Consider the following 26,953-nt stretch of genomic DNA (forward strand, 5'->3'; position numbering starts at 1 on the left):
ATCTGTACTTATACCAAATTAAATTGTAAGTTGGATGATAGTGTAGATACAGATACAGCCAGAGGAATAGATAAAGTTTTGTTTTAAATAAAACCAGCGCCATGACTGAAGAAATTCAGACATCGGCCGGCATTTACTAAGTAACATCCATTTTGGTGCACTGTTATATTTCATATTTGATTTACAAAATGTGTGTGTGTTTAGGCGGCGGTGGTGTTCGGCATGGGGTTCGCGACGAACTCCCTGGTGCTGCCGGGGCTGCTGGCGCCGCTGGGGCGCGCACGCTGGTGCTGAGCGACCGCAACAACCACGCGTCGCTGATCCTGGGGCTGCGGCTGGCGCGCGTGCCCGTGCGCGTGTTCCGCCACAACGACGCGCGACACCTCGAGCAGCTGGCGCGCCACGCCCGCGCAGAGAACAAGTGGACCAACATCGTCATCGTGAGTCACCTGTCACCTGTCACCTGTCACCTGTCACCTGTCACCCCAATGCCACACGACACCTGTGCTAGTACGAGTAGAGCGGCTTCTGGAGGGAGTTGTGTATGCTAAATTAAAGGACCGCATTCTGTGAATAGTTTTGAACTCAGAAAAGCTTGTAAATTATGATTCTGAATGTGGCCAGAGGTCCGGTGGTCCATTTTTTTTTTGACCCCATCCCTTAAAACATCATGTAAATGGACTGAAAAAGTGCCTTTGAACCATTTTAATAATTGTTTTCCTGACAATATCCCATTTTTACAAGCTTCCATTTAACTTGCAATGTATGTATGTATGTCTATATGTGAAAATGTGTGGGTCAAATCTTGCAAGTTGAATTTGACCCACTTCCAGTAGCCGGATTGACTTAAAATTTGTCATACTTATGTAAATCTGATGACAATATAATAATCGGTTAGTGACATCCTGGTGTGGTCCAACTAGGATCGTCTCTGAAGGACGGAACTCTTCAACGATTAATGGCATCGACTTGAAATTTGTCACGGAAATGTAGTTTAGATGACAATAAAAGTACAATCAACATAAAGTACAGTCATGTCAGCAAAACAGCTTGTATTAAAAATAAAAGTTATCAACTGACTCGGTATATGTATAAAAACTTGTAATTAATGTGTGTACTCTAATAACCTAACCTAAGCAACAAAAAGTTACAAAAAACCCCCGACATTGTCACTTTAAAATTCAATATCTTAAAAACGGCTGAAACTGAACCAATTTTGATAAAACATGTCTAAGAAACATCGCTAGAAAACCTGCTTTCAAATTAAATAAACCGCATTCAAATCGGTTCACCTGTTTAAGAGCCACGGTGCCATACACAGACAGACAGACATAGCGGTTAAACTTATAACACCCCTCTTTTTGCGTCGGGGGTTAAAAAATGAATATTATCAAGAAATTAGTTATTAAAATGTTCCAAAAGCAATTTTTTTTTTCAGTCTATTTACATGATGTTTTAAGGGATGGGGTATTAAAAAAATGGACCACCGGACCTCCTTGCAACATTCAGAATCATAATTTGCAAGCTTTTCTGAGTTCAAAACTATTCACAGAATGCGGTCCCCTAATTTAGCGTACCTACGCAACTTCCCTTGGCGCCTGCTTTATCCTCCTGAGTCCCGACATTTTTTTACAAACTTAACGTTTGACTTAAGACGTGGTTGACCTGCTTTGTTATTTTGGACATTATTTCAAAACTCTTAGAATTATTTATTCAATGGACAATTTGTACTTTATAAAGTACATTCGGCCGTTATTCTTAGTGTTAATTGATCCTTTATAAAGTACGCGAGGACTTAGGAGGATATAAGATGTGTTGTGAGGAATGAGTTTTTCGTGAACCAATAGGAACGCTTCATTACCTCGCCTCGCTCCGCTCAGCTGTTTCCACCAGAGATACGCTGTGCACGGATAGGTAAATGAAGCTGTTCTATTCGTTCACGAAAAACATATTCCTCGCGACACAACCTCGTACATTTACACACACTATGAATTATACACACTTAATAGATTTGTAGCTATGTATGTTACATGTGACAAATTGCGATGTTGTCAATATTGCTGACTTATTATTACTAGCTTAAGCCCGCGACTTCGTCTGCGCGATCTAGGTTATCGCGCGGTGGCGCCCTCTACCGGAATAAAAGGTATCCTATGTTGATCCTTGGGGTTCAAAATACCTATATACCAAATTTCATCAAAATCGGTTCAGTGGTTTCGACGTGAAAGCGTAACAGACAGACAGACAGACAGACAGACAGAGTTACTTTCGCATTTATAATATTAGTAGGGATTATAAGGAGGAAAACGAGCATGCGGGTCATCTGATGAGATATGTTCAGACGTTATCATTTTTAAATTGAAAATTGAATTGAAATTAGGCCATCGGATCGAGTTTTGATGGAACGGTTTTTGCTCTCTTGCGAATGAGGCCTTACTCTTAATGTCGGAATGACAAATCGGCTTCGAATCTTAAGATTCCATAGAATGAAACGCTGCAGGAGGACGCAGTGATTGTTGATTAACGGTGCGTGTGTGGGGGGGTTGGTGGGGGGTGGTTTAGGTGATGGAGGGCGTGTACAGCATGGAGGGGTCGGTGGCGGCGCTGCGCGCGGCCGTGGCGCTGCGCCGGCAGCTGGGCCTGCAGCTGTACCTGGACGAGGCGCACTCGGTGGGCGCGACCGGCGCGCGCGGCCGCGGCGCCACCGAGCTGTGCGGCGTGTCCGTGCGCGACGTGGACGTGCTCATGGGCACCTTCACCAAGAGCTTCTGCTCCAGCGGCGGCTACATCGCGGGCTCGGCGCGGCTGGTGCGCTGGGTGCGCGCGCACGGCCACGCCCACCCCTACGCGCACGGCATGGCGCCGCCCGTCGCGCAGCAGATCCGAGCCACGCTGCGGGAGCTGCGCCAGCCCACCGGACAGGCGCGCGTCGCCGCGCTCAGAGACAACACCAGATACTTCCGCGAAAGGTAACCACTACGCCTACGCCATCCTTAACACCGAAATTAACCTTCTTAAAAATATTTTTGTGCAAACCATTTTTTGCTGACCAAGTTTAGAATCGATACCATTAACCGTGGAAAGTTCCGTCCTGTAGAATTTCACTTCGTCGCCCTCGTCACTTTTAATTCTTGAGTAAATCGAATTATATCAAATGTAACGTTACATTAAATTTTGCTATATCTTTCGAGCTACACCCTCTATATACATGGATGAATTATATGTAACTAGCTTTTGCCCGCGACTTCGTCCGCGTGAATAGTAATTTTGGGAAGTATTTAATTTATTTAGGATACCTATTCTGCCAATAATAGTACATAGAAACTTCTACGGTTTACCGAAATAACCTATTTTAATACATTGCTATAAATATAAACTATTTTTTTTTTGTTCTTCCATCCATCCATCCACCCGATGTTCTTTGGTAAAACATAAATATTTTGCGGGTAGCTACAATTTAGCAATACGACGTGTATATATAACACAAAAGGACTAATTCTTCATAGTGAACTCTTGACACCTTACGTCCTTTATTGTAAGTTAGGAAGGTAGGATTATAATTAAGACGGCATTTTTACTAAGCATAGCTACACATATTTCCGATAAATATACTTATATGTAGTAATTTGTTTGGAATTCCTTAAGAACTTTCATCCCCATATTTTCAAGTAAATAGGTTGAAATTTGAAAAGCGCTGGAGCAAATGTTTTTTAGGGTTCCGTACCTAAAAAGGAAAAAAATGGAACTCTTATAGGATTACTTTGCTACCCGTCCGTCCGTCTATCAAACCTCTAAGTTAAGGCAATCAAAAGCTACAGTCATTAAAAAGGTGTTTCCAAACCAATTGCCTTAACAGAAAAAGTTATAGGGTACTTCCGGCTGCCCTAGAAACTTGGAATTTTGCATAAAGGTAGCTCTTATTGCACAATTAATAAGAAAAATCTGGAAGTCATAATTTTTCATGTCTGACTGTCTATGTGAATACGCCATCTAAAATGACCCCACATTGCGTACATTTTGCCTATGAGCTTAGAAGGCTCTACTAACACTGCATCATCCCCTCTGCTAACATCCCCTCGCAGGTAAAATTTTCAAAAACGCTTGAACATATATCTATTTATTTCTTATAAGTAGTCCAATGCCAAGTTTCATAAAGAACCATCGATTTATCTTCGACAATGACGATCTTCCATATAAAGTTTCATCCCCTATTTCACCCCTCACAGGAAGAGTTTTAAAGACGCGCGAACAAATATGTATTTATCTCTTAGCACGTGCCCAAATGTCAAATTTCATAAAGAACCGTCGAATTATCTTCGACAATGACTATCTTCCATATAAAGTTTCATCCCCTATTTCACCCCCTCACAGGAAGAATTTTTAAAAACGCGCGAAAAAAGATTTATCTCTTATCACGTACCCAAATGCCAAGTTTCATAAAGAACCATCGATTTATCTTCGACAATGACGATCTTCCATATAAACTTTCATCCCCTATTTCACCCCCTCACACGAAGAATTTTAAAAAACGTGCGAACAAATATCTATTTATCTCTTCATGTGCCGAAATGGCAAGTTTAATAAAGATTCATCGATTTATCTTCGATAATGACGACCTTCCACATAAACTTTCATCCCCTATTTCATCCCCTCACAGGTCGAATTTTCAAAAAAACTCAAACAAATATAGACTTATTTCTTATTAAGTGCCTAAATGCCAAGTTTCATAGTTTTATCTTTGACAGCGACGAACTTCCACCATATAAACTTTCATCCCCTATTTCAACCCCTTAAAGCCTCTTTTTCGCAATAAAAGGTAGCATATGTTTTTCCAAGGTCTATTCTATCTCTGTACCAAATTTCGTCAAAATCGGTTCAGCGGTTTAGGCATGAAAGCGTAACAGACAGACAGACAGACAGACAGACAGACAGACAGACAGAGTTACTTTCGCATTTATAATATTAGTATGGATTTTATAAACGGAAATACGATTATTTTTTATAGGTACTGTTAGTACAATAACAAACTCAAACTCACAACATTTATTGACAAGAAAACACAACTACATCACAACAAAAACACAGTAAAAACATAAATAGGAGAAGAGAAGAAAATAAGAGACATTGTGCTGTAGTGTGATGCCAACAGTTGTATCGTCATGTTTGTCAAGAAGTAAAAAGCCATCAGGGCGACATCAGTTGCGAGTGCCATGGTGTATGAGGTCTTGGGTGTGTTGCAGGCTGCGCGCGATGGGCGTGGTGGCGTACGGACACCCGCAGTCGCCCGTGGTGCCCATGCTGGTCTACTCGTTCAGCAAGATGGCGGCCTGCGTCGAGCGGCTCACGACGCGAGGCGTGGCCGTCGTCGGCGTCGGCTTCCCCGCCACGCCGCTCAACCAGGCGCGGATCAGGTCGGTGCCACGCGCTAACTCATAGCGGCCTGCGTCGAGCGGAACCCTTATAGGATCAACATATTATTCCGTCACTCTGTCTGACTGTCAAGACCGTTAACTTTAACCCTGGGCATGTCGAAGATAAAAGTCTAATACAGTCTGTCCGTATATTTAATCTGAAAATTTTAATCTTTTGTCTCTCTATCTGTGTCATGAATAACCATTTATACAAAATCCTCTCGGTACGACTCGCACTTGCCCGTTTTTCCAAACTTTGTGAACCTGTTTGGAAAATAATGTCTTTACAAAGGCCACGTAAAACAAAGGGAAATAGATAGATAGATTTATTTATTACCTAATGAAAAAATACATTATAAATACAAGTCAGGTAATTATAAGAAATTCACAAAAGGATCGTCACATTGTATACAAAATAATAATAATAGTAATAGGTATATGATAGCGGTAAATTAAAAACATAGTCAGCCAAAATAAAAATAGAATTAAATTTAAAAAAAAAAATAATAATAATAATACTTTGATGGATGACGAACGGTCCTATGTTAATTGTCAATAATGGAAGATATGAGAAGTACGTAAGTACAGTTTTTACAGTGTGATAAACCTAAACAAAATACTAAAAATGTATAGCTGCAGCTGGTGTTTCTTGTTTTTTTCGAAAAAGTGACCGTTTTCAATTAGTAAGTTTGAAAAATGTATGAAATTGAAGCATAATTTGGATTAGTCAAAATTAAATGTGCCCCAAAGAGCTAAGGTATCCATGAGTTGTATATTTTGGTTCCCCAGCCATTTTATCGGATAGGGCAAAATTATTTAACGAAATTATTTGTTTACCCATAGAGCAATCAGATCAATCTGACTGAAACAAGGTAACTCTAAACAATATTTCCTTGTGATTAATTCTCGTGTGCAGTAGTAGTTAAGAATGAAAATCGCGAAAGTTTATAGCAACATAACACATAGAGTAAGCTCGGCGAGCAAAAAATATGCAAAGTTGCTCACCTGCATTAATATCTGCCACAGCGTCGAGCGTGCAAGAGCCCTAGAAATAGAGTCGTATCAGATATTTTGTTTTATCAGACGTTTTGTTGTGTCAGATATTGGTGCCGGTGTCTGTACGTCAATCTGACCCTTGAGATGTTTCGAGCGCTATGTTCTATCTGTATCCGATATAGCCGTTGGGCGTGTTGCAGCGAGTGTATTAGAATGAGGCGTGTGTTGCAGGTTCTGTCTGTCGGCCTCGCACACGCGCGCGCAGCTGGACGCGTCCCTGGACGCCATCGAGGCCGTCGCCGACGAGCTGGGGCTGCGGTACTCGCGCCGGCCGCCCCCCGCCGCCCCCGCCGCCCCCCACACAACAGCGCCACTACCCGCCTGCTAATATTATGTTTATTTCTAAATTATGTTTATGTATACTCAATAAATTTATTTCTTATAATGTGGGTTTTTATAGCGTGTGCCACACCTTAGTATAAAAGGAATAGAAAACAGAAATGTTATGTATGTATGTGTAAACTCTTTATTGTGTAAAAGGTATAAAAGAAAACAAACAAAATACAATTCAGAAGCTTTTTACTTTATTTTTTTTACTTGTACAATTTATTTATTTATTTGTATATTGATAAAAACGTTTAAATGACATTACAGTAATGATCATTTAGTCGTGAAACTTAGATTAACAATAAAAAAAATATATAAATATCATGGGACACTTGACACCAATTGACCTAGTCCCAAGCTAAGCAAAGCTTGTACTATGGACACTAGGCAACGGATAAACATACTTATATAGATAAATACATAGTTAAATACATATTAAACATCCAAGACCTGAGAACAAACATTCGTATTATTCATACAAATATCTGCCCCGGCCGGGATTCGAAGCCGGCACCTTAAGCTTCGTAGTCAGGTTCTCTAACCACTCGGCCATCCGGTCGTCAAAAAAGAAAAAACTCTATTAGAACATCTATCGTCCATCGCCTCACAGTAGGTGCCTCAAGCATTCGGTACAAACTCCGCCCAAACTGCCGTACAAAGGCGGACATCGCTTTAAGAGATCTCTACCAGTCAACCTTTGAGTGCTATCGACGTGTGTATTTTCTTCGAATATCACAATAATTCAATTTTAAGCATAATTTCGTTACAGACTGAATGAAGAAAGTAAATAATGAATATGGCATTCCTCCCATATGGGACCATATAGACGCCTCGTGCTATTAGTTCGCCTGTCATTCTTCTATTCCTCTTAATTAAATAAAAAATATATGTATATCCTCCTAACGCCCAGAGTCCTTTAAATATAAAGGGCTTACATGTCGAGCTAAACTCGACTTAAGACGTGAGTTATCCGGGTCATTATATTTAATATTTAATATAAAGGGCTTATTGTAATTTTAAATTAAACTCTATCATAAATGACATAAAGTTTGATGTTCGTAAATCAAAAATTTGACTTGGGCGTTAGGAGGATGTGAACTTTCTAGTCTGAAATAATTAAATTATTAGTATGTGGAACTATGACAGTGAAAAAGCAGGAGTTGGGTGAAGTAGAATTTTTGAGTACCGTAAACTGCTTCAACTTTGCTCTCTGGCCCCAAAATTGCCTAATTTGATTTAGAGTCGATAACTTAGCACTCTTATAGGTTTTAAACTTTTATCTACACGGGAATTATTATTACGGGGGAATAAAAGTTTTAAAACCTAAAGGGCTAAGTTATCGACTAAATCGAATCAGGCAATGTTGGGGCCAGAGGGCAAAGTTGAAGCAGTTAACGGCATTACTCCAATCATCTGCGATACTCTGTCACTGCATCCCTTCTGACAATTTCGTTTGGAAGTGACGGCAACAAGGTGGTAAAGAATAAATTATTTTTTGGAGTTCTAGGTAGGTAGGTACTGTACATAGACAACTAGTGCATTCTAACTTAATAAATAAATCATCTAAATAGGCTATATAGCGATAAAAATTATCCATATAAATGTAGACACCCACACCCAAGCGACCTCAACCACTCCGTCGTCGGCGGCGCCGCTGACCGCGCTTCGGACACGAACAATGCGCATGTACTTTATATTATCTATTTCGTAATCGATTATGTTACGTTTTATCAGTAATCAGTAATCATTCTAATAAGTACCTGCCTATTATTAGTGTTCACTGGATTCTTAGAATTTTTAGTGATCTAATCTTCTCTTCCCGCGAAAATATTACGTTATACCTGATGATACGACGCTGGTCGCAGCACTTCGCATCCTACACCATAGCGTCTCTATCGAATGCGGAATACATCGTTATCGAGTTGTAATACAGTTGCGCAGATTTCAGACAGCGACTGACCGTCAGTATCGGCCGCCTCGCCCAAATTCGGTGAATCAATGTTCTGTTATCGCCGCCGATAACCTGGCGTCGGTATCGCTGATAACCCACTCCGCGGAAAGCCGCGACTACCAGCGACCACGACTAGATAGCCATAGCATCGCGATAAGTCCGTATAGTATTAATTAGGTCCTAGTTAGCGCATGGCGGCCGTGTTCGGCATCAGTTTGTGGCCAGTGAGGTTTCGCCAGCCAGCGTCAGTATTCGTTAGGTTACGGTTACAATGTTGTCGGCGCTGAACGTTGTGTGGTTAGTGATGTTTGTGTTTGTGGGCGGCGGCGTGCGCGCACAGAATGAGGTGTCCGTCGTGTTGCTGGAGTAAGTTGTTTTGTATTTATTAGTATCGTTTGTAGATTGTTTTAATACTTTATAACTTAAGTACCCAGTTTCATTAATTGACATGGTTAGCATATTTGATAAGAAGGATGAATACCTACAATACAAAATACTTCACAAATTAAATGAAGAGCATAGATTGATGAAGTTAAGTATTTGCATCGTTCATCACAGAGACTTGTAATGGTTGGCACGACTGATAGTTACTAATAAGAAAGACGTGCATGCATAGGTAGACAGGCATATGGACGTAGGTAAGGCAATGAAATGGATCTGCTATCGTACCTGCTTAAACCGGCGTGAACTGTTTTTTTTTTATAATTTTGAGTTAAACTCATCACATCACCTACTTAATATACAGGAAATTAACAAAGCTTTCTACAACTTATTTTCTAGTGCGTAAACATAATGTCAAAATAATCTTATATTAGGCCTTACAAAATTACAGTCAGCAACTAAAATACTTATATGAATATAGCCAAAGTGCCAAAAATATGTATACAGGACTTTATTGCCTGAACATTAAGGTCGTGTATACATTTTTTTTGCTTTTTGGCTGTATTCATAACTCTGTCGCTAACTATACAATGTGTACTCGTAAGTATTAGACGGATCCGCCAGACCCATCCAAATAATTTACCATTCAACCAATATTTCGACCTGTATGCTCGTATTATCAATATCACGTATTGTATGTAAGTATTGTACCCGTGTGGTGTCGGGTTAGAATTACACCTCTCCATTTCTTCTGTGGATGTCGTAAGAGGCGACTGAGGATATAGGTTAAGGTATACCGTAGGCGACAGGCTAGCAACCTGTCACTATTGTACCGTTTTTGTCAAACTTAAAACCAAAAATTGCTAAAAGTGGCTCCGAAGCGGTAACGTTTCGTGTGCTCTGCCTACCCCATTTGGGAATACAGGCGTGATGTTTGTGTGTGTGTGTGTATGTAAGTATTGCACAAGTATGAAGCATTCACGGTCATATAATATCAAATTACAATGAAGCAGTGCGTTAAAGAGATCTAATTGCGCCTCAGCAGCGCTTACCTAAACGAAAACAAAACAAATGTAAGTGTAAAATATGCTTTAAATACTTTTGTCTTTGTCATTAGTCACATTGTTACCAATTTTGGATAATAAGGCTCCGTTTCCACCGGAGATGTGTGAGGATGTGTTGTGCGGAATGTTTTTTTTTTATTCGACTGGATGGAAAACGAGCAAGTGGGTTTCCTGATAGTAAGAGATTACCACCGCCCATAGACACCTGCAATACTAGGGGGATTGCAGATGCGTTGCCAACCTAGAGGCCTAAGATGGGATACCTCAAGTGCCAGTAATTTCACTAGCTGTCTTCACGGCAGGATTAGCGAGCAAGATGGTGGTAGCAATCCGGGCGGGCCTTGCACAAGGTCCTACCAAATGCACAACTGCTGTATGTTTTTCATGAAACCAATAGAAATGCTTTGTTAACGCCTCGCTTCGCTCAGCTGTTCCCTCCAGAGATGTGCTGTACGAGGATAGGTAAATGAAGCGTTTTTATTGGTTCATGAAAAACCCATTCCTTGCACATTTCTGATAGAAACGCAGCCTAACGAGTTTATTTCTGAGGTTTTCGAAAACGCGCACATGACAGAAATAATGCTGTAATTTGTGTACTTGCAGGTTGGAGTACGGGCAGCAGTACACGCTGACAGTGAACCGGTCTGTGGAGTACCTCATCGACTTCTTGCCGGTGAGCTAATGTCATGACGTGAGCTGTAATGAGGGCTATCGTTTATGTCTTTCTAGATGGCGCCACTGTTGCGTGAGGTTTTTAAGTGTGGCTTTCAAAGTCTGTTATTACGGGCGTGAAAACAAAGTTTAGATTAAAATCATATTTAATACACCTTAAAACCGTACCGTAAAAATATCGAGCAACAACAGTGTTGCATAGTCCCCGTTTTGTTCGGAAAAAAGGGAGGACAAAGGTTTCCGAAAGACAAAACTGTCTCAAAACACAGACATTCATTGCCCCGCAGCGCACTATTGCCATAATTAATTTCAGGTAATGCAAAATATTCACAAAATAAAAAAACCCGCGTAGCTCACCCAAAAACTATGAGATTTGACATTTCGGAGACCTCACGCTACACTAGCGCCTCTAGCGGCGAATTCATACGCGATAGCCCGCATCGTCACGCGGGGGAAGGAAATGATATTCAAGATTTTTTTACTAACTTTGACAAATGTTAATTGATGCTAAAATACCACAGAAATAAAACAGAATAAAACTTCACAGAAATTTTTCAGTTGAAGAAGGTGACTCAAGCATCTGCTGATGATTAAACACAACAGTGGGTTCCCAACGAATGCGTCTTATTGTTGTCAGGGTATACTATTACGGGTCCAGGGCAAGTGGCGTCAACCTACCTTGATCTAGATACTAGATCATCTAAATTTTATTTTATTTCATATAAAATTGAACTCTACTAATCAAAACCCCACGTCTACAATTATTACTAGCATGGTTAGTATCTGTGTTATGATATCTGGTATGAAGTATAGCACCGTACGTTCCCACCCACTTACTTAACAAATCACCTGAATAAAATGGGTCGCTTTATCGACATTTATATAGAATGATGTGTGATGACTGATTATATTCCGAGAAAAATGTTACCATGCCTGTTTTACAACTATATTTACCCTGCCATTGTAAAGATAACCGAGAGCGTCGTGTTGTGTTGCCGCTTATACACATGTCGCCTTGTCCTATTTATTTTATTTTTAATATTCACTTGAACTTACGTATCTTCGGCTGTGTTGTTATTGTATGACGTTGAGGATGGCATGATAACACTAAAGTAAACTAAAGCCTGCATACTCTGGCTATACAGTTACACACACACACACACACACACACACACACACACACACACACACACACACACACACACACACACACACACACACACACCGGGACACCACTACGGGAAAATTAAACCCACCAAACCACCTATTTCCTGTAGTTTTCTGGCAAAAAAATACAACTTTATCTGGTTGTACAAAAAACTACTTAAGATTTTAATGTTCGAACTAATATTAAAATTTATTTAATTACAATACATTGACTTCATTTAACACCAAAATGTAGTAAGCAGTACAGAACACACAGGTGTACGATGAGAAAAAAAATCTAAGTAAACCATAAATATCTAATAAAAAAAACTTTGATCCGACGATACCTGAAGTTGTAAAAATAAGAATGAGTTATGTACTTCTGGTGTTCAAAATGTCCGCCGCCAGTACGCCAGCATCAAACATGTTTCGCAATTCGTTGGAATATTTTTACTGTGTGTATTTTTTTTACAAAGTAATATATCTTTCAACACTCCATCCAGACTGAAAAGATGTGCCACCTATTTATGTGCCTCTTGGATCTTCTAACTATAGGCGGGAGAGTTTTCATATACGTGCAAGTTGACAATTATAAGTACCGCACGTAAAGTTATCATCTGTGTCGCACAGACGGAGCAGCAGCAGCTGTGGCCGAGCCGCTTGTGGGCGTCAGCCAGCGCGGGCGACGTGGCGCGCCCCGTGCTGCTCACCGCGCGCCAGCGCTCCGGTAAGGCCCGTCACACACTAACACAGCGGAGCAGCGGCTGTGGCCGAGCCGCGTGTGGGCGTCAGCCAGCGCGGGCGACGTGGCGCGCCCCGTGCTGCTCACCGCGCGCCAAGCCAGCGCTCTGGTAAGGCCCGTCACACACTAACACAGCGGAGCAGCGGCTGTGGCCGAGCCGCGTGTGGGCGTCAGCCAGCGCGGGCGACGTGGCGCGCCCCGTGCTGCTCACCGCGCGCCAGCGCTCCGGTAAGGCCCGTCACACACTAACACAGCGGAGCAGCGGCTGGGGCCGAGCCGCGTGTGGGCGTCAGCCAGCGCGGGCGACGTGGCGCGCCCCGTGCTGCTCACCGCGCGCCAGCGCTCTGGTAAGGCCCGTCACACACTAACACAGCGGAGACTTTATTAGCTTTTTGGGAATTTTCTGTCTGAGAACTGGTTGTTGTGCGCATAAGCCCTAATTAGTCCCATGATATTTACGACCGGTTTGGTCGCAGGCGCGGCGACGTGGCAGCTGCCGTACTACCACGAGGACAAGCTGCTGTACGAGCTGGAGCGCACGCTGTGCCCCGACGACGCGGGCGGCGGCGCGCCCCCCTCCGCCAACTGCGGTAACGTTATACATTCATTATAAGTATCTGTGATGCCATCTCTGTTTGTTTTGTCTGAATAAACAGAGACAGTATCTCATTTATGTATCTGTCACATAAAACTTTAAACAGGCCCTTAAGTATGTTAAGGCTACTCAGCGCTGGCACTGGGTAGAGCAAGCCAGATGGCAAGGGGCGCCATTTTCTAGTTTCCAGAGCAAAATAAAATCACAATGGCGCCTTTTGAGGGTCTCTGGTTACTCGCGTGGGTCCACAGCTTAGCGCCTGTATACGTGCGTTTTCAATAGAGCAAAGCCTCGCTTCACGCAGCCCTGCTCTGTTGAAAGACATGAAGCAAGCAGCTCGAGAGGCGCAGAAGCAGTGTAGACAACCTAGCTCTATCTTGATCAAGGGCTTGATCCAGCGCTGAGGCTGCTGTGGTTATTATGATTGTTTGTTGAGCGGTGTCGGTGGTGCAGACGGCGGCGGCGGCGGCGGGCGGCGCGGCGGCTGGTCGCTGCACGTGGGGTCTGCGTGCGCGGCGCCCGTCAGCGTGTCGCTGCGCGCCGACGCCGTGCTCGACTTCGCGCTGCCCTTCGACACGGACACCACCTACTTCCTCACGCAGGTAACATGCGACCAGCGGTCACTACTTCAATCAGGTCACCGGTTGTTCGGGTGCTGGGATAGAATCATGAGGGCTTTAACACACCGCGTTTTTTAAACCCGAATGATCGGTGATTTGATCTGAACCTGAAGTACTAAGAAGGACGCGGCACGAGAGCGATTCCCCAGAAATATGATAGTGAGTCGTTTGACGTCGTCATCTAACGTTTGTAGGGTTCTACATCTGAAGGATCCAAACGGAGCCCTTTTGCTGTCATTCACGTGCCCATCCGTCTGTCACACAGGTTTTACAGGTCGAAGCTACTGTCTTAAAATGTTCACAATACCTATAATTATCAGCATAATTGTTGATCTAAAGCCAATGAATTATGTAAAGCTAGTAACAAAAAAAAATCCACTCCATCGTGTGGGGTATCGTTGTTTAGAGCTCATTTAAGACTGATTTAAGTTTTATAAAAAAAATATCTGAAAACAATAATGAGAAGTCGATTCGCACTCGGCCGATTTTTTATTGAATCAATTTATTTGGTTGGTGTGTTGTGCGCAGGCGGCGCCGCGCGTGTCGCACTACCGCTGGGGGGAGGGGCAGGACCGCGTGCGGCTGGAGGCGCGCGCTGCCGACCACGCCTGCGCCACCGTCTCCGTGCAGAACTACACGGTCAGTGACACACAGACACCCCGCGCGCCGCACCAAAGGGGGGGGGGGCAGGACCGCGTGCGGCTGGAGGCGCGCGCTGCCGACCACGCCTGCGCCACCGTCTCCGTGCAGAACTACACGGTCAGTGACACACAGACACCCCGCGCGCCGCACCAAAGGGGGGGGGCAGGACCGCGTGCGGCTGGAGGCGCGCGCTGCCGACCACGCCTGCGCCACCGTCTCCGTGCAGAACTACACGGTCAGTGACACACAGACACCCCGCGCGCCGCACCAAAGGGGGGGGGGCAGGACCGCGTGCGGCTGGAGGCGCGCGCTGCCGACCACGCCTGCGCCACCGTCTCCGTGCAGAACTACACGGTCAGTGACACACAGACACCCCGCGCGCCGCACCAAAGGGGGGGGGGCAGGACCGCGTGCGGCTGGAGGCGCGCGCTGCCGACCACGCCTGCGCCACCGTCTCCGTGCAGAACTACACGGTCAGTGACACACAGACACCCCGCGCGCCGCACCAAAGGGGGGGGGGGCAGGACCGCGTGCGGCTGGAGGCGCGCGCTGCCGACCACGCCTGCGCCACCGTCTCCGTGCAGAACTACACGGTCAGTGACACACAGACACCCCGCGCGCCGCACCAAAGGGGGGGGGCAGGACCGCGTGCGGCTGGAGGCGCGCGCTGCCGACCACGCCTGCGCCACCGTCTCCGTGCAGAACTACACGGTCAGTGACACACAGACACCCCGCGCGCCGCACCAAAGGGGGGGGGGCAGGACCGCGTGCGGCTGGAGGCGCGCGCTGCCGACCACGCCTGCGCCACCGTCTCCGTGCAGAACTACACGGTCAGTGACACACAGACACCCCGCGCGCCGCACCAAAGGGGGGGGGCAGGACCGCGTGCGGCTGGAGGCGCGCGCTGCCGACCACGCCTGCGCCACCGTCTCCGTGCAGAACTACACGGTCAGTGACACACAGACACCCCGCGCGCCGCACCAAAGGGGGGGGGGCAGGACCGCGTGCGGCTGGAGGCGCGCGCTGCCGACCACGCCTGCGCCACCGTCTCCGTGCAGAACTACACGGTCAGTGACACACAGACACCCCGCGCGCCGCACCAAAGGGGGGGGGGCAAGACCGCGTGCGGCTGGAGGCGCGCGCTGCCGACCACGCCTGCGCCACCGTCTCCGTGCAGAACTACACGGTCAGTGACACACAGACACCCCGCGCGCCGCACCAAAGGGGGGGGGGGGCAGGACGCGTGCGGCTGGAGGCGCGCGCTGCCGACCACGCCTGCGCCACCGTCTCCGTGCAGAACTACACGGTCAGTGACACACAGACACCCCGCGCGCCGCACCAAAGGGGGGGGGGGCAGTAATAGTGGTATAGTTATGTAGCTCGTTGACGCGCCATACAGCACGAAGCACAGATGGTCGTTGGGGTCGAAAATTTTCGAATGAGACCACGGTTGAGCTGGGTAAAGCCGCGAGCTCACGGTGGATGCAAGCCTAAATGGGCGAGTAGGCCTATGTCCAACAAGGAACGTCCTACGGCTAATACGGTTATGGATGATGATTAATATTATTTAATTTTTTTCGTCTAAAATTCCAGTGTCCTATCGCGCAAACGATGGACGTCATAGAGACCCGCGGGCTGAGGATGACTGTGGAGCAGTCGGGCGCGGTGCACCTCTCGGTATGAACCTGTTGTCTGTATGCAACTCCTACTTATTACAACTGCATGCAACTATTTCTCAGCTCAGTATTATTATAAATATTCAGTTAGACCGAGCCTATTGTGAAAATTTTAGAGACCCCTTATAGTAGTAGAAAACCCTTATAGTTTCGTCATGTCTGTCTGTCTATCTGAGTGTCTGCCGTCCGTCCGCGGCTTTGCTCAGGGACTATCAATGCTAGAAAGCTGTAATTTTGCACGGATATATATGTAAACTATGCCGACAAAATGGTACAAAAAAAAATTCGGACTCAACGCCGGCCGGCGCCGGCAAGTGAAAAAGCGAGCCATACGTTTTCATACATTTTTGCTTCCCCGGCCCGGCCATGGCTCTAGTTAAAGGTGTGTTTTGTTCGGTAGCGGTCGTCGTACCCGTACGGGTTCCTCGTGGTGGGCGTGGTGCGCGGGTCGGCGGTGCCGTGCCGCGGCTCGCCGCCCTCCGCCCCCGCCCAGGACTGGCTGTGGGAGGCCGCCGTCTGGGGCGAGCGGGACGACCACCAGGACGCGCCCACTACCAAACACATCACGTTCACCGTCAAGGTTATTGCTACCAGCACCTCCTCACGTGGTCCCGATCCGTGGGCTTCGTCTCTCTAGCTGTTGAAGAAAACTCGGATTTGACACGACGGTCCATTTTCATTTAATTTATTCACAAGAACATATGGTGTACATGAAAGGTCTTATAGTAGATAGCATAGCAGTTCCTTATTCTCCAGCGACTCGGCCTTATCGCAGCCGGCGTCTGACTCCGCTAAGACGGGTCGAAGCCTCAGCACTATATCCCCGCCTCCTTCGCAGGGGACTGAATGGAACCCGCGCTGTAACTGTTATTGCTAGTAGCGTTAACAGGTAGCAATTATTTAAATTACGTTGTTAAAATATCATTCGAAATTAATACGAGTAGAATATGAAAACATTACAGCTCTATGTATACTTTGGCTTACAACAGTTTGAAAAAATATCTGGGATACACGCGAGATCAGATCCTTAAGATAGGATTGCGAGTAAAACAACCCGGCTTCGTGTACACGGAACTGTTTCTAGTTAGTTCTGTGGCCACGAAGCGAAGTTGGTAGCTTTCTATCTTAGTTTGAAAACCTAGCTAGCCTCTTGTATCCCGGGCTTTTTCTCAAGTGTTTACGCCACGCGAGATAGGCTTCTGGCGTAATGCAGATGCAACTGTCTATGACGCGCACATTGATGGTTGTTTGGCGGGCGCGATGTTGTAATGTGCAGTGTACGTGTCGTGTCAGGCGGCGCTGTCGCGCGCGCAGTACGCGATCGCGACGGGCGCGACGCTGGCGCTGTTCCTGGTGTTCTACGCGGCGTTCGGCGCGCTGCTGCTGGCGCGGCGCTGGCCCCCGCTGGCGCGCCGCGTCGGCTCGCTCGCCGTGCTGGCTGACAACGAAGGTGAGCGCTGCCTGCTGACTGAGACCTATACCTATGTCGATTGTGACCTAAGTCGACCGCGATCTAAGGCGACCGTTACCTAAGTCGACCGCGACCTAAAATCGACCGCGATCTAAGTCGACTGCCACCTAGATCGCTGGAGAGCACAATTTGAGTTTACATTATAGCACACAGGCGCGGTCGCGGCTAGTGGCAAAAAGTTGTTGTTTTTTTTTTATTTTTTTGGAGATTATTCAATTTGATGTGTACTATTTCGGGGGGGGGGGGGTTCATGTCCCCTGTAGAAAAGGGTACGTTATAAGCGGAAATGTAGGTAACGAACAAAACCGACCGGAGTGGTAAGCTAATAAGATTGTAACTTCTTATTCAGTAGAAGCACACCTGCCGATGCAATTCTTCTCGTACGCTTCATTTATAATATGGAAAGTGGACTTAAAGCTTTACAGTAAAACCCGGCCACGACCCACTTTACCATGACTATGTTCGCAGGGCGCGCGGAAGCCTCCTAACTCACAGGCAAAACCCTGACCGTGTCTGCATAATATGCACACACGGTCGTGCAACAGCACCACCGGTTGGCCCGATGTAACGTGAAGCTGTTTAAAATGAAAGACGTTCCACTTAAAAAAACTCAAAGCTCCCTTTTCGAAATTTAACTTTAAAGCTAGGCGATGCCGTGCTTATACATGTGTTCTGATGTGGCCTCAACCTTTTCCTTCAGACGGCGCACTCAACCGCTGCCCGGCCAGTAGGGTGCCCCGCAGTACTAACTACAGTGTGTTATGTTTGTGTACCGACAGTTACGGACGGCGCGCAGCAGTCGCAGTCGCAGACGGACGCGGGCGGCGCCGCGGGCACCCGCCGCCGGCGCGGCTCCAGTCAGTAAACGCAGCTGCCATACAGCCTTGATACAGCGCTCTTCCGACCTTCGTGCAATCATTCGTGACGTTCCAGATGCGACGTTCGACAGCAGCAGCGACGACAGCGACACGGACTCGGAGCCGGAGCCGGTGTCGCGCGTGGCGTCGCCCACGCCGGCCGGCGCGGCCACGCCGGCCGGCGCCGCCACGCCCGCCACCGCCACCACGGCCGTGAGCTCGCCCGCGCCCGCCTCCCCCGCGCCGCTGTCCCCGCGGCCACCCCGCCGCCGCGCTTCCGCGACGCCGACGCCGCCGCCACCGAGCCGCCGCGAGAGTCGGACGGGACGCCGGGGGCTAACGGACACTTGACGACAGAAACGGACGTACAGGTTATAAAATATTAGTTACTAACTCATTACAACGCAAACATTATTATCTTCATTTTATTGAATCTCGTGTCTAATTTTGAGATTGATTGAGATCTTTTTCGAATTTAGATTAGTTCAAAACCTACTCCATTTTTTTTCGGAGTATTTTTCGCTTCAGGTGTGGTCTCCAGACCTCTAAAGGCGGACACATACATTCGGAAATCCGTTTCGGAATTTCGATTCGAAATATCGAACGCAGTAAATCTATACTTACATACAAATCTATGGACCTACCACATACCTACCGACAGTAGTTTTCCGTTCGAATTTGTCTCTGATTCGGAATTCCGGTTGGTGGCCTTGTGCGTTCGGAATTGAAATAAACGTACGAGTGTGATGTTGATGTATTTATGGAATACCGAATCGAACTTCCGAAACGGAATCCCGAGTGTATGTGGCCGCCCTTATCTGGCCTTAACGTGACTTGACGTGTTGCGTGACTTCCAGGTGCGCTCGCAGGCGGGCGGAGGCGGCGAGGGCGGCGGCGGCGAGGGCGCGGGCGGCGCGCGGCCGGTGTCGGAGCTGGAGCGTCCGTTCGGTCTGCCGCGCCGGTTGCGGCTGGACGCGCTGGCGCGGCGGCGCGGGCGCGTGCTGCGCGCGCGCTCCGACCGCTACCTGCACACGCTGTACACCGTGGCCGTGTTCTACGCGCTGCCCGTCGTACAGTTCGTGGCCGCCTTCCAGATCGTGAGTGTCACCGCACCGCCGCACCGCCGCACCGCCCAACACGCTCCCAATATTGAAATTACGGGCGACACTCATTACCGGCCTTGACCTCGTGGCAGTTTGAGTATACGTACATATACTTAGATAAAAAGGTCGCATCGTGTTTGCAGCAAAACGATTTGTAAGCCATTGATATGCAGATACTTTCTACTAGCGGAACATATCTTTAGAAATAAATTACGTTACAGTGGATTGTAACGAGTGATTTTTTTTCCGAACTCAATTCGAAAAATTACAAAACAACATATTATCGTTTTAAGAATAAACTTATGTTACTTATTTGGCAGCGAAATGTTTTCTAGTTTACTCGTTACGTTAAGATAAATTGTGCATCGAGCTACGGTCGTCGGGCACCGGAGGGCAGGTCATAATGGTCGCGTGTGTTGCAGCTGATGAACGTGTCGGGGTCTCTGGACATCTGCTACTACAACTTCCTATGCGCGCACCCGGCCGGCGCGCTGGCAGACTTCAACCACGTGCTGTCCAACCTGGGCTACCTGCTGCTGGGCGCGCTGCTCATGCTGCAGCTGCGCGCGCGCCGCCAGCGCCGCAAGCGAGCGCCGCGTCACGAGGTGCCCCCCCTCCCAAACTCCACTGGAGGATCATCAATTAGTAGTCTGCAATATGGTCTCCTACTGGTGATCTTCTAGTTTACCAAACGAATCGTTGGGCAAACGAAGTGGAAAACGAAGGTGAATCTGTAGCTGTTAGTTTGGGTGTAGTGAAAGCCTTCGATTGAGTGTGGCACGAGGCGCTATTATGAAAGCTTCCCTCCTTTAGGCTCCCAGAGAGTTTCTGCAATTGGACATCTAGCTTCTTCTCAGGGCGGAGCATTGAAGTTGTTGTCGACGGTTCATGCTCTAACCTCATACCCTTGAATGCGGGTGTACCACAAGGCTGGGTATTGTTCCCTACACTGTTTCTTTTGCATTTTAATGACGTGTTACAAATCCATGACATTCATTGCTATACAGATGACAGTACAAGGGATACAAAATACTCTGGCCAAGCCAATAATTCTCGGGAATACGTTGATGAATGCCGAACTAAACTTGTGTCCGAAGTTGAGACATCTCTCGTAGAGATCTCGGAATGGGGTAAAAACAAAGACACAAATTGGCGTGTTCATCAGTGAAAAAGTTCTCTGAGGCCCATATGGCCACATTACAAAGCCATAAGTAATCGCTAGCAAGACTGGTCAAAGGCTTTAGTGTGTTTAGTGCTAATAGTGTGCGTAATTATTTAATATTGCAGGAGTACGGCATCCCGGCGCACTACGGCATGCTGGGCGCGCTGGGCGCCGGGATGATGGTGGTGGCGCTGCTGTCCGCCAGCTACCACGTCTGCCCCAACAGGCTCAACTTCCAGTTCGGTAAGACTTCGCTGACGGAAGGGGACCGACGAGTGACGGATAAGCGATCACCGCTGATGACAAACTGTAACTTGGGAACCGTTTTAATGAGAGGGTGGAAGATACTGGATTTACCACATCAGACTATTACATATTTCACGCCGATATTATGTAAGCGTGAGGTACTATCCAATGGCGGCGTAAAGGGGGGGGCGAAGAGGGCGGTACGCTCCGGATGCCAAGCACCAAGGGGTGACAACGACAACTCACTCGTCGTGCATCCAAAGAAGGTACACAAGAAATTACTACCTACTATTGCATCTAGCTACTGACATACTTGCAAAACCCTACGCCGCCACTGGTACTATCTCATTCGTATTAGAACCAAAATTTGTCTTTCTCACGCGGGCCGGTGGTGAAATATGGGCGTCCCGGGTGATGCGACAGCTGCCACCTGTCCGTGCAGCACCACCGGCGCCTGGTCCCTGGTGGGCTGGTGGCCACAGGCCGCAGCTGACGTCGTTTGTTGCAGACGTGGCGTTCATGTACGTGCTGGCGGTGCTGTCCATGGTCAAGATCTACCAGGCGCGCCACCCCGACGTCAACGCGCGCGCGCACGCCACCTTCGGCGTCCTCGCGCTGCTCATTGCCCTCGGTACGCACTCACACCTCCCAACACGACATGTAAAGGCCTTAGGACATTACCACGATGGGGCGTTATTATCATAATCAAGCCCCTACCTGAATATTGGAAATTTTGACTTTTGATTAAGATTTTTTTTTAATGAAAAAGTTTAGGTATGTCCCGTCCAGCGAATCTTAATGGAAGTACATTCAGTTGACAAAAAGTAAAATCATCAAAAAATAACGCTTGTTGTAAAAGCAAATGCCCTGGTTTAAGCCACGAGTTCTCGATCGATGCTGATTGCTTCCAACCGAAGAGACCCTGGAGGTATATGGGGCGGCATATGTCCAACAGTGGACGTCCTACGGCTGATATGATGATGATGAAAAATGAAAAGACCATGGGCAACTTTTTATGGGAAGTGTACCAAAAACCAACAGAGCTGAGAATTATGTAATTAAATAGGTCTTTACGTGTACCTACTTCATTTCATTGTATGGGCACCAAGTTCAATTTCATTGCAAAGCTGACATATTAGAACAAAATAAAGTAGATAAGCAGAACTTTTTAGTTGCGTAACTCTCAGCTCTGTTGGGTTTTTCCATTTTGACGCATGGTCCTTTGGAACAATAGCTTATTATTATAGTGCGTATTCAGTTCAGTATGTTATGTTTGGTATGGACCCCCGTGTGGCGTGTAATGAGTGGTCGGTCGGGTCGCAGTGGTGTGGGGCGTGCTGGGCGGCGGCGCGCTGTTCTGGGGCGCGGCCACCGTGCTGCACGTGTTCTCGGTGCTGCTGCTGTCGCTGCGCATCTACTACGTCGGACAGTTCCGCTTGGGTCAGTCACACACACACACACACACACACACACACACACACACACACACACACACACACACACACACACACACACCACACACACACCACACCTGTCGCGACACCTAGCGCCATCTAGCGACCTAATGCAACGCTACATCCTGTATCGCGCCTTCGCGCCATCGAAGTTTCTAAACTCACATGCATAAATATAACAGGAAACAGATATCCTAACCCTGCCGTCGCTTTATATTTTTTGAAATAATCATGTATGTTAGGAAGAACATATGTGATTTTCCCACTAACGTCGATAAGCCAAAGGCTACTAGAAACACAGGGAAGCTTAAAGTTCCATATTACAGACTGGCTAAAACCAAAAAGTCGTTTCTGGGAAATTACATACGTTTTTTATAATAAAATTCCAAAAAATATTACAAATATTACAAAATATCACAAAATTCAGATCTATTGTCAAGAAGACATTAATATCAAAGGCGTATTATAAGGTTAATGATTATATCATGGACAGGGATATTTGGAAATAATTCCGATCCGCAGTAGCGATCCCTTCAAATAGCGAACCTACTATGTTAAAAATAAAGTTGTGTTAAATACTTGTGATGTATACATATCATTTAATAATATTGTAAATCTGTTTTTAAAAAAATATACCTCGTTGAGTTTCTTGCCGGATTCTTCTCAACGGAGGTTTTTTCCGAACCGGTGGTAGATTCTTTTTTGACATTCATAAGTGCTTGTTATGGCCTAAATTGAATAAAGATATTTTGACTTTGACTTTGAACGTTCAGCTTTCTTCCTTCGAACTTTGGTCCCCAGACATAACATTTTCCTGGAGATAGATCTCTTTATTGCGACTCATATCCACTTTGACACTACTGACAATGGTCGGAACCGCTCCATAAACTACTGCTAAACTTTGGCTGCAAAGAGTTGAGACAACAGCTTAACACATAAAACAGTTGGAGCTGAGTCACAATTAGTGGTTGTTATGTGGTGGAGTGGTGGTGTGGTTGGTGGTTGCAGAGAAGGCGTCCCTAGCGGTGGCGGCGCGCGGGCTGCGGTGGCTGCCGGGCGGGGGCGGGGGCGGGGCGGCGGCGGGGGCGGGGCGGGCCCGCCCAGGCGCGGCCGCTGTACGCCGCGCGGCTGGTGCTGCTGCTCATCGCCAACGCCGTCAACTGGGGCTTCGCCCTCTACGGGTAATACTGGAGCTGGAGCTGGAGCAGCTAAACACACGCATCACGGGTGCAGCGGGCCTATTTACGTCGCTCTAATACATGCATACTCGTACAGACGAGCATACATCCTCGTCATGTGTAATGTTTGACTTGCTGCCGCAGCCAGGCTACCGTTTTTATTTTTAAAATATGTGGTTTTGGGTACTGACTGGCCACTAAGAACGGACTCGTAAAAATAAAGAAAAACTAAAATCGGCGGGAACATGCAACGCAGTCTTTGGATTGTCAAAGCACATTGTTTAGTCTCGGCCAAAAGTGCAATAGATGAACTCGTATTATCGAACTAACTCGTTCATCTATTGCTTACTTTCCAGCCTCTACAACAATGTGGGTACTATTGATACGGGTGACACGGGTGCCAAAACAATTACGACCTGTAATAGAAAGTCCAGTATTGAAAATATTGGGAAGTCCTGCTGTAGTCTTTATTGTTGGTTGTGCGCAGATTGTTCACGCAGGCGGCGGACTTCGCGTCGCACCTTCTGAATGTGCTGCTGGCCAACACGCTCATGTACATGCTGTTCTACCTGACCATGAAGCTGCTGCACGGCGAGCGCCCGCGCTGGTCAGTGACCCCACCCCGCCCCCTGTATATCACAAAAACATGACACTCCGAGAAAACCATACAGAAGACTGTAAAAACTGTTCCTGTTAGGTACGAGCACATTGCACACTAACACACATCAACAAACAAACGCGTAATGTGTGAACAAACATCACACTACGAAAAGTTGCTCTAAATCTTTCTATACCTACTCCCACACTGTCCACACAGTGAACACTAGATGGCGCACTGTTGCGTGAGGTTTTTAAGTATGGCTTTCAGTCTGTTATTACGGGCGTGAAAACGAAGTTTAGATTAAAATCATATTTAATACACCTTAAAACGTACCATAAAAATATTGAGCATGCACAGTGTTGCATGTCCCCGTTTGTTTCAAAACTCAGAAAATTGCCCTTTGCCATAATTAATTTCACATATTGCTCACAAAATCTTTCGTAGCTACCATTTCGGAGACCTCACGCTACACTAGCGCCTCCGAACATTCGCGATAGCCTAATTAACTTCGTGCGACCCGTGAGCCATGACGGGCAGAAGCTTTAAGATTGCTGCTCATCTACCTATATGCCAGTGGCGTGGAGTGGACCCTTTCGTTGGGTAACCAGTACACACAAGCCATATTTGTCGTCACGTCACTAACGCCATAAAATATAAAAGGAGTTGTTTACATGTCATTGCTACACACTTCTGTTTTATTCAGTTGACGTTTGCGCTGGTCCACTCCAACATTGTCATTTCAAAGTTCAATATCTCAAAAACGGTTGAACCAATTTTAATGAAAATATCGAAATCGTTCCATCCGTTTGAGAGACGTGAAGCCACAGACAGACCTTGGCGTCAAACTTATATCACTCCACTTTTTGCGTCGGGGGTAAAAATCGACACCAAGCGGAGTACTAGTGAGGGCTAGGGAAGGCGCAGGGAGGCGCGCCTCACCTCGCCCCGTCGCCCCCCCTGTCCCTGGCAGCCGTCAGCCAGCATGCATATGGTTATGGGTCCCGCAGGTACGCGTGGTGCTACCTGGGCGGCGCGGTGCTGTGCTGGGCGCCGGCGCTGTACTTCTTCATGTCGGGCAGCACGGACTGGTCGACCACGCCCGCGCTCAGCCGCCATCTCAACCACGAGTGCAAGGTAACTTATAAATTGTGTCTGGTAATGTTACACATAGATTATAAGGTACTTAGTTTTTTTTTATTTCGGTTTCTGTATTTTCTGCGATAAGTTACATGCACAAAACATAAAAATCTGAATGAACGTAGATGATTTTTGCACGAGTGCTTTATTTTAATTATTTACATTAGAACTTCCCAAATACGACGCCCCCTCAACCCAACACCCAAAAATACTTACCAATTTTAATACTAACCTAGTAATACCTAGGTTATCTGTCTGGAAATTGCCACTCACATTTCTTTTTCTACGTCTATTTTTGACCTGTACTTGTACTTGTTCTTTATTACTTCGCTCACTCGACTTGGTTGGTTGGATAATGTCGTGACGTCGCAGGGCGTCGCAACGCACAATTTAAATTAATTTTTAGTAATATTAACTTTATATTATTACTATTATTAGTGCTCTAATCTAATCTCAAAATACAGTCAGTAGCAGAAGTGAATGAGCGGTTACGGTGCTTGAAATGATCTACACACAACTCTACTGCCAAGGTAGAAAGAGTGTTTGGGTCTTTTTGAGCACCACAGCTACTCATCTATTTCTGCTGCTGACTGTACAAACTAAAAAGCACGAATAAAGGACCAACAGCTCCGTCACGTTTGGGAGCGTGACTTTGCACGCGTAAACCACATAAAACGTAACATCAAAACGGAACGGACCTCACGATGCCAACGCCATCTAACGATATTTCATCTTAACCCTCAGAAATGAAATTCATATTTGAATGCGAAAGAAGTACCTAATGTAATTAGTTACGTCAAAAGCAGAAGTGGTTGAGCGGTTTGTGCTCAAAATAATCTACACACGCTACTGTCAAGTTAATAAGAGCTTTAGATCATTTTGACTGAGCACCACAACTGTTCATCTACGTCTGCTGCGGACTGATTACGGTATGGTCAACTTTAAAAATGTGTCGAAATGTGTGTGTGTGTTATTTGTGTCAATGGAATATGACTATGACTATGAAAAAAAAAGGTGTCGAAAGGCTGGATTATCATGTCGTGTCGTGTGCGGTGTGCGGGCAGGTGCTGGAGTTCTACGACTCGCACGACCTGTGGCACCTGGTGTCGGCGGCGGCGCTGTACCTGTCGTTCGGCGCCATGATGACGTGGGACGACGGGCTCTCCGCCGTGCGCCGCGCCGACATCGCCGTCTTCTGACTCTGAGTACACCATCACCATCACAAGCACAGCACGCCTTTTATTTCATTATACCCTTTCCTCTGACGCTATTCCTATAGTACGGTCTACGCAGCAGCAAGTCCCAGTAGTCCCAAGGCCAGATAAACTATCCTATTAGGCAGAGTAGGCAGCCTAGGGGGCCGCACGCGCACAAAAGAAGTTAACTATATTTTATAGTGAAAATTTGTAGGCTCAATGACAATAGGTTATTTCTTATTTTTGGAGGCAGGCCGTCAGTTGA

General features: G+C 46.6%; 2 protein-coding genes across 2 annotated transcripts in view; both read left to right on the plus strand.

Annotated features, from left to right (window-relative positions):
• LOC141431699 (serine palmitoyltransferase 3-like) overlaps positions 1 to 6,795 on the plus strand; it is an 86,420-nt gene extending 79,625 nt beyond the window's left edge. Inside the window, 5 exon segments of the mRNA XM_074092879.1 lie at positions 205 to 270; positions 273 to 440; positions 2,563 to 2,969; positions 5,241 to 5,411; positions 6,639 to 6,795. Coding sequence (XP_073948980.1) covers positions 205 to 270; positions 273 to 440; positions 2,563 to 2,969; positions 5,241 to 5,411; positions 6,639 to 6,795 — 969 coding nt within the window.
• Positions 6,796 to 8,745: 1,950 nt separating this feature from the next.
• Positions 8,746 to 26,722, plus strand: LOC141431700 (uncharacterized). The gene is given in 24 exon segments (XM_074092880.1): positions 8,746 to 9,111; positions 10,794 to 10,863; positions 12,639 to 12,735; positions 13,227 to 13,340; positions 13,799 to 13,947; positions 14,494 to 14,842; positions 14,977 to 15,200; positions 15,713 to 15,913; positions 16,201 to 16,284; positions 16,684 to 16,863; positions 17,577 to 17,733; positions 18,534 to 18,611; positions 18,688 to 18,728; positions 18,731 to 18,982; positions 19,469 to 19,708; positions 20,137 to 20,319; positions 21,002 to 21,119; positions 21,631 to 21,753; positions 22,446 to 22,562; positions 23,585 to 23,621; positions 23,680 to 23,757; positions 24,242 to 24,361; positions 25,363 to 25,489; positions 26,557 to 26,722. Coding segments are annotated over 24 exon segments (3,369 nt in total). The 5' UTR covers positions 8,746 to 9,016; the 3' UTR covers positions 26,692 to 26,722.
• The last annotated feature ends 231 nt before the right edge of the window (positions 26,723 to 26,953 follow it).

The sequence above is a fragment of the Choristoneura fumiferana genome, chromosome 10, assembly GCF_025370935.1.
Source record: "Choristoneura fumiferana chromosome 10, NRCan_CFum_1, whole genome shotgun sequence".
In the NCBI taxonomy this organism is placed as follows: domain Eukaryota; kingdom Metazoa; phylum Arthropoda; class Insecta; order Lepidoptera; family Tortricidae; genus Choristoneura; species Choristoneura fumiferana.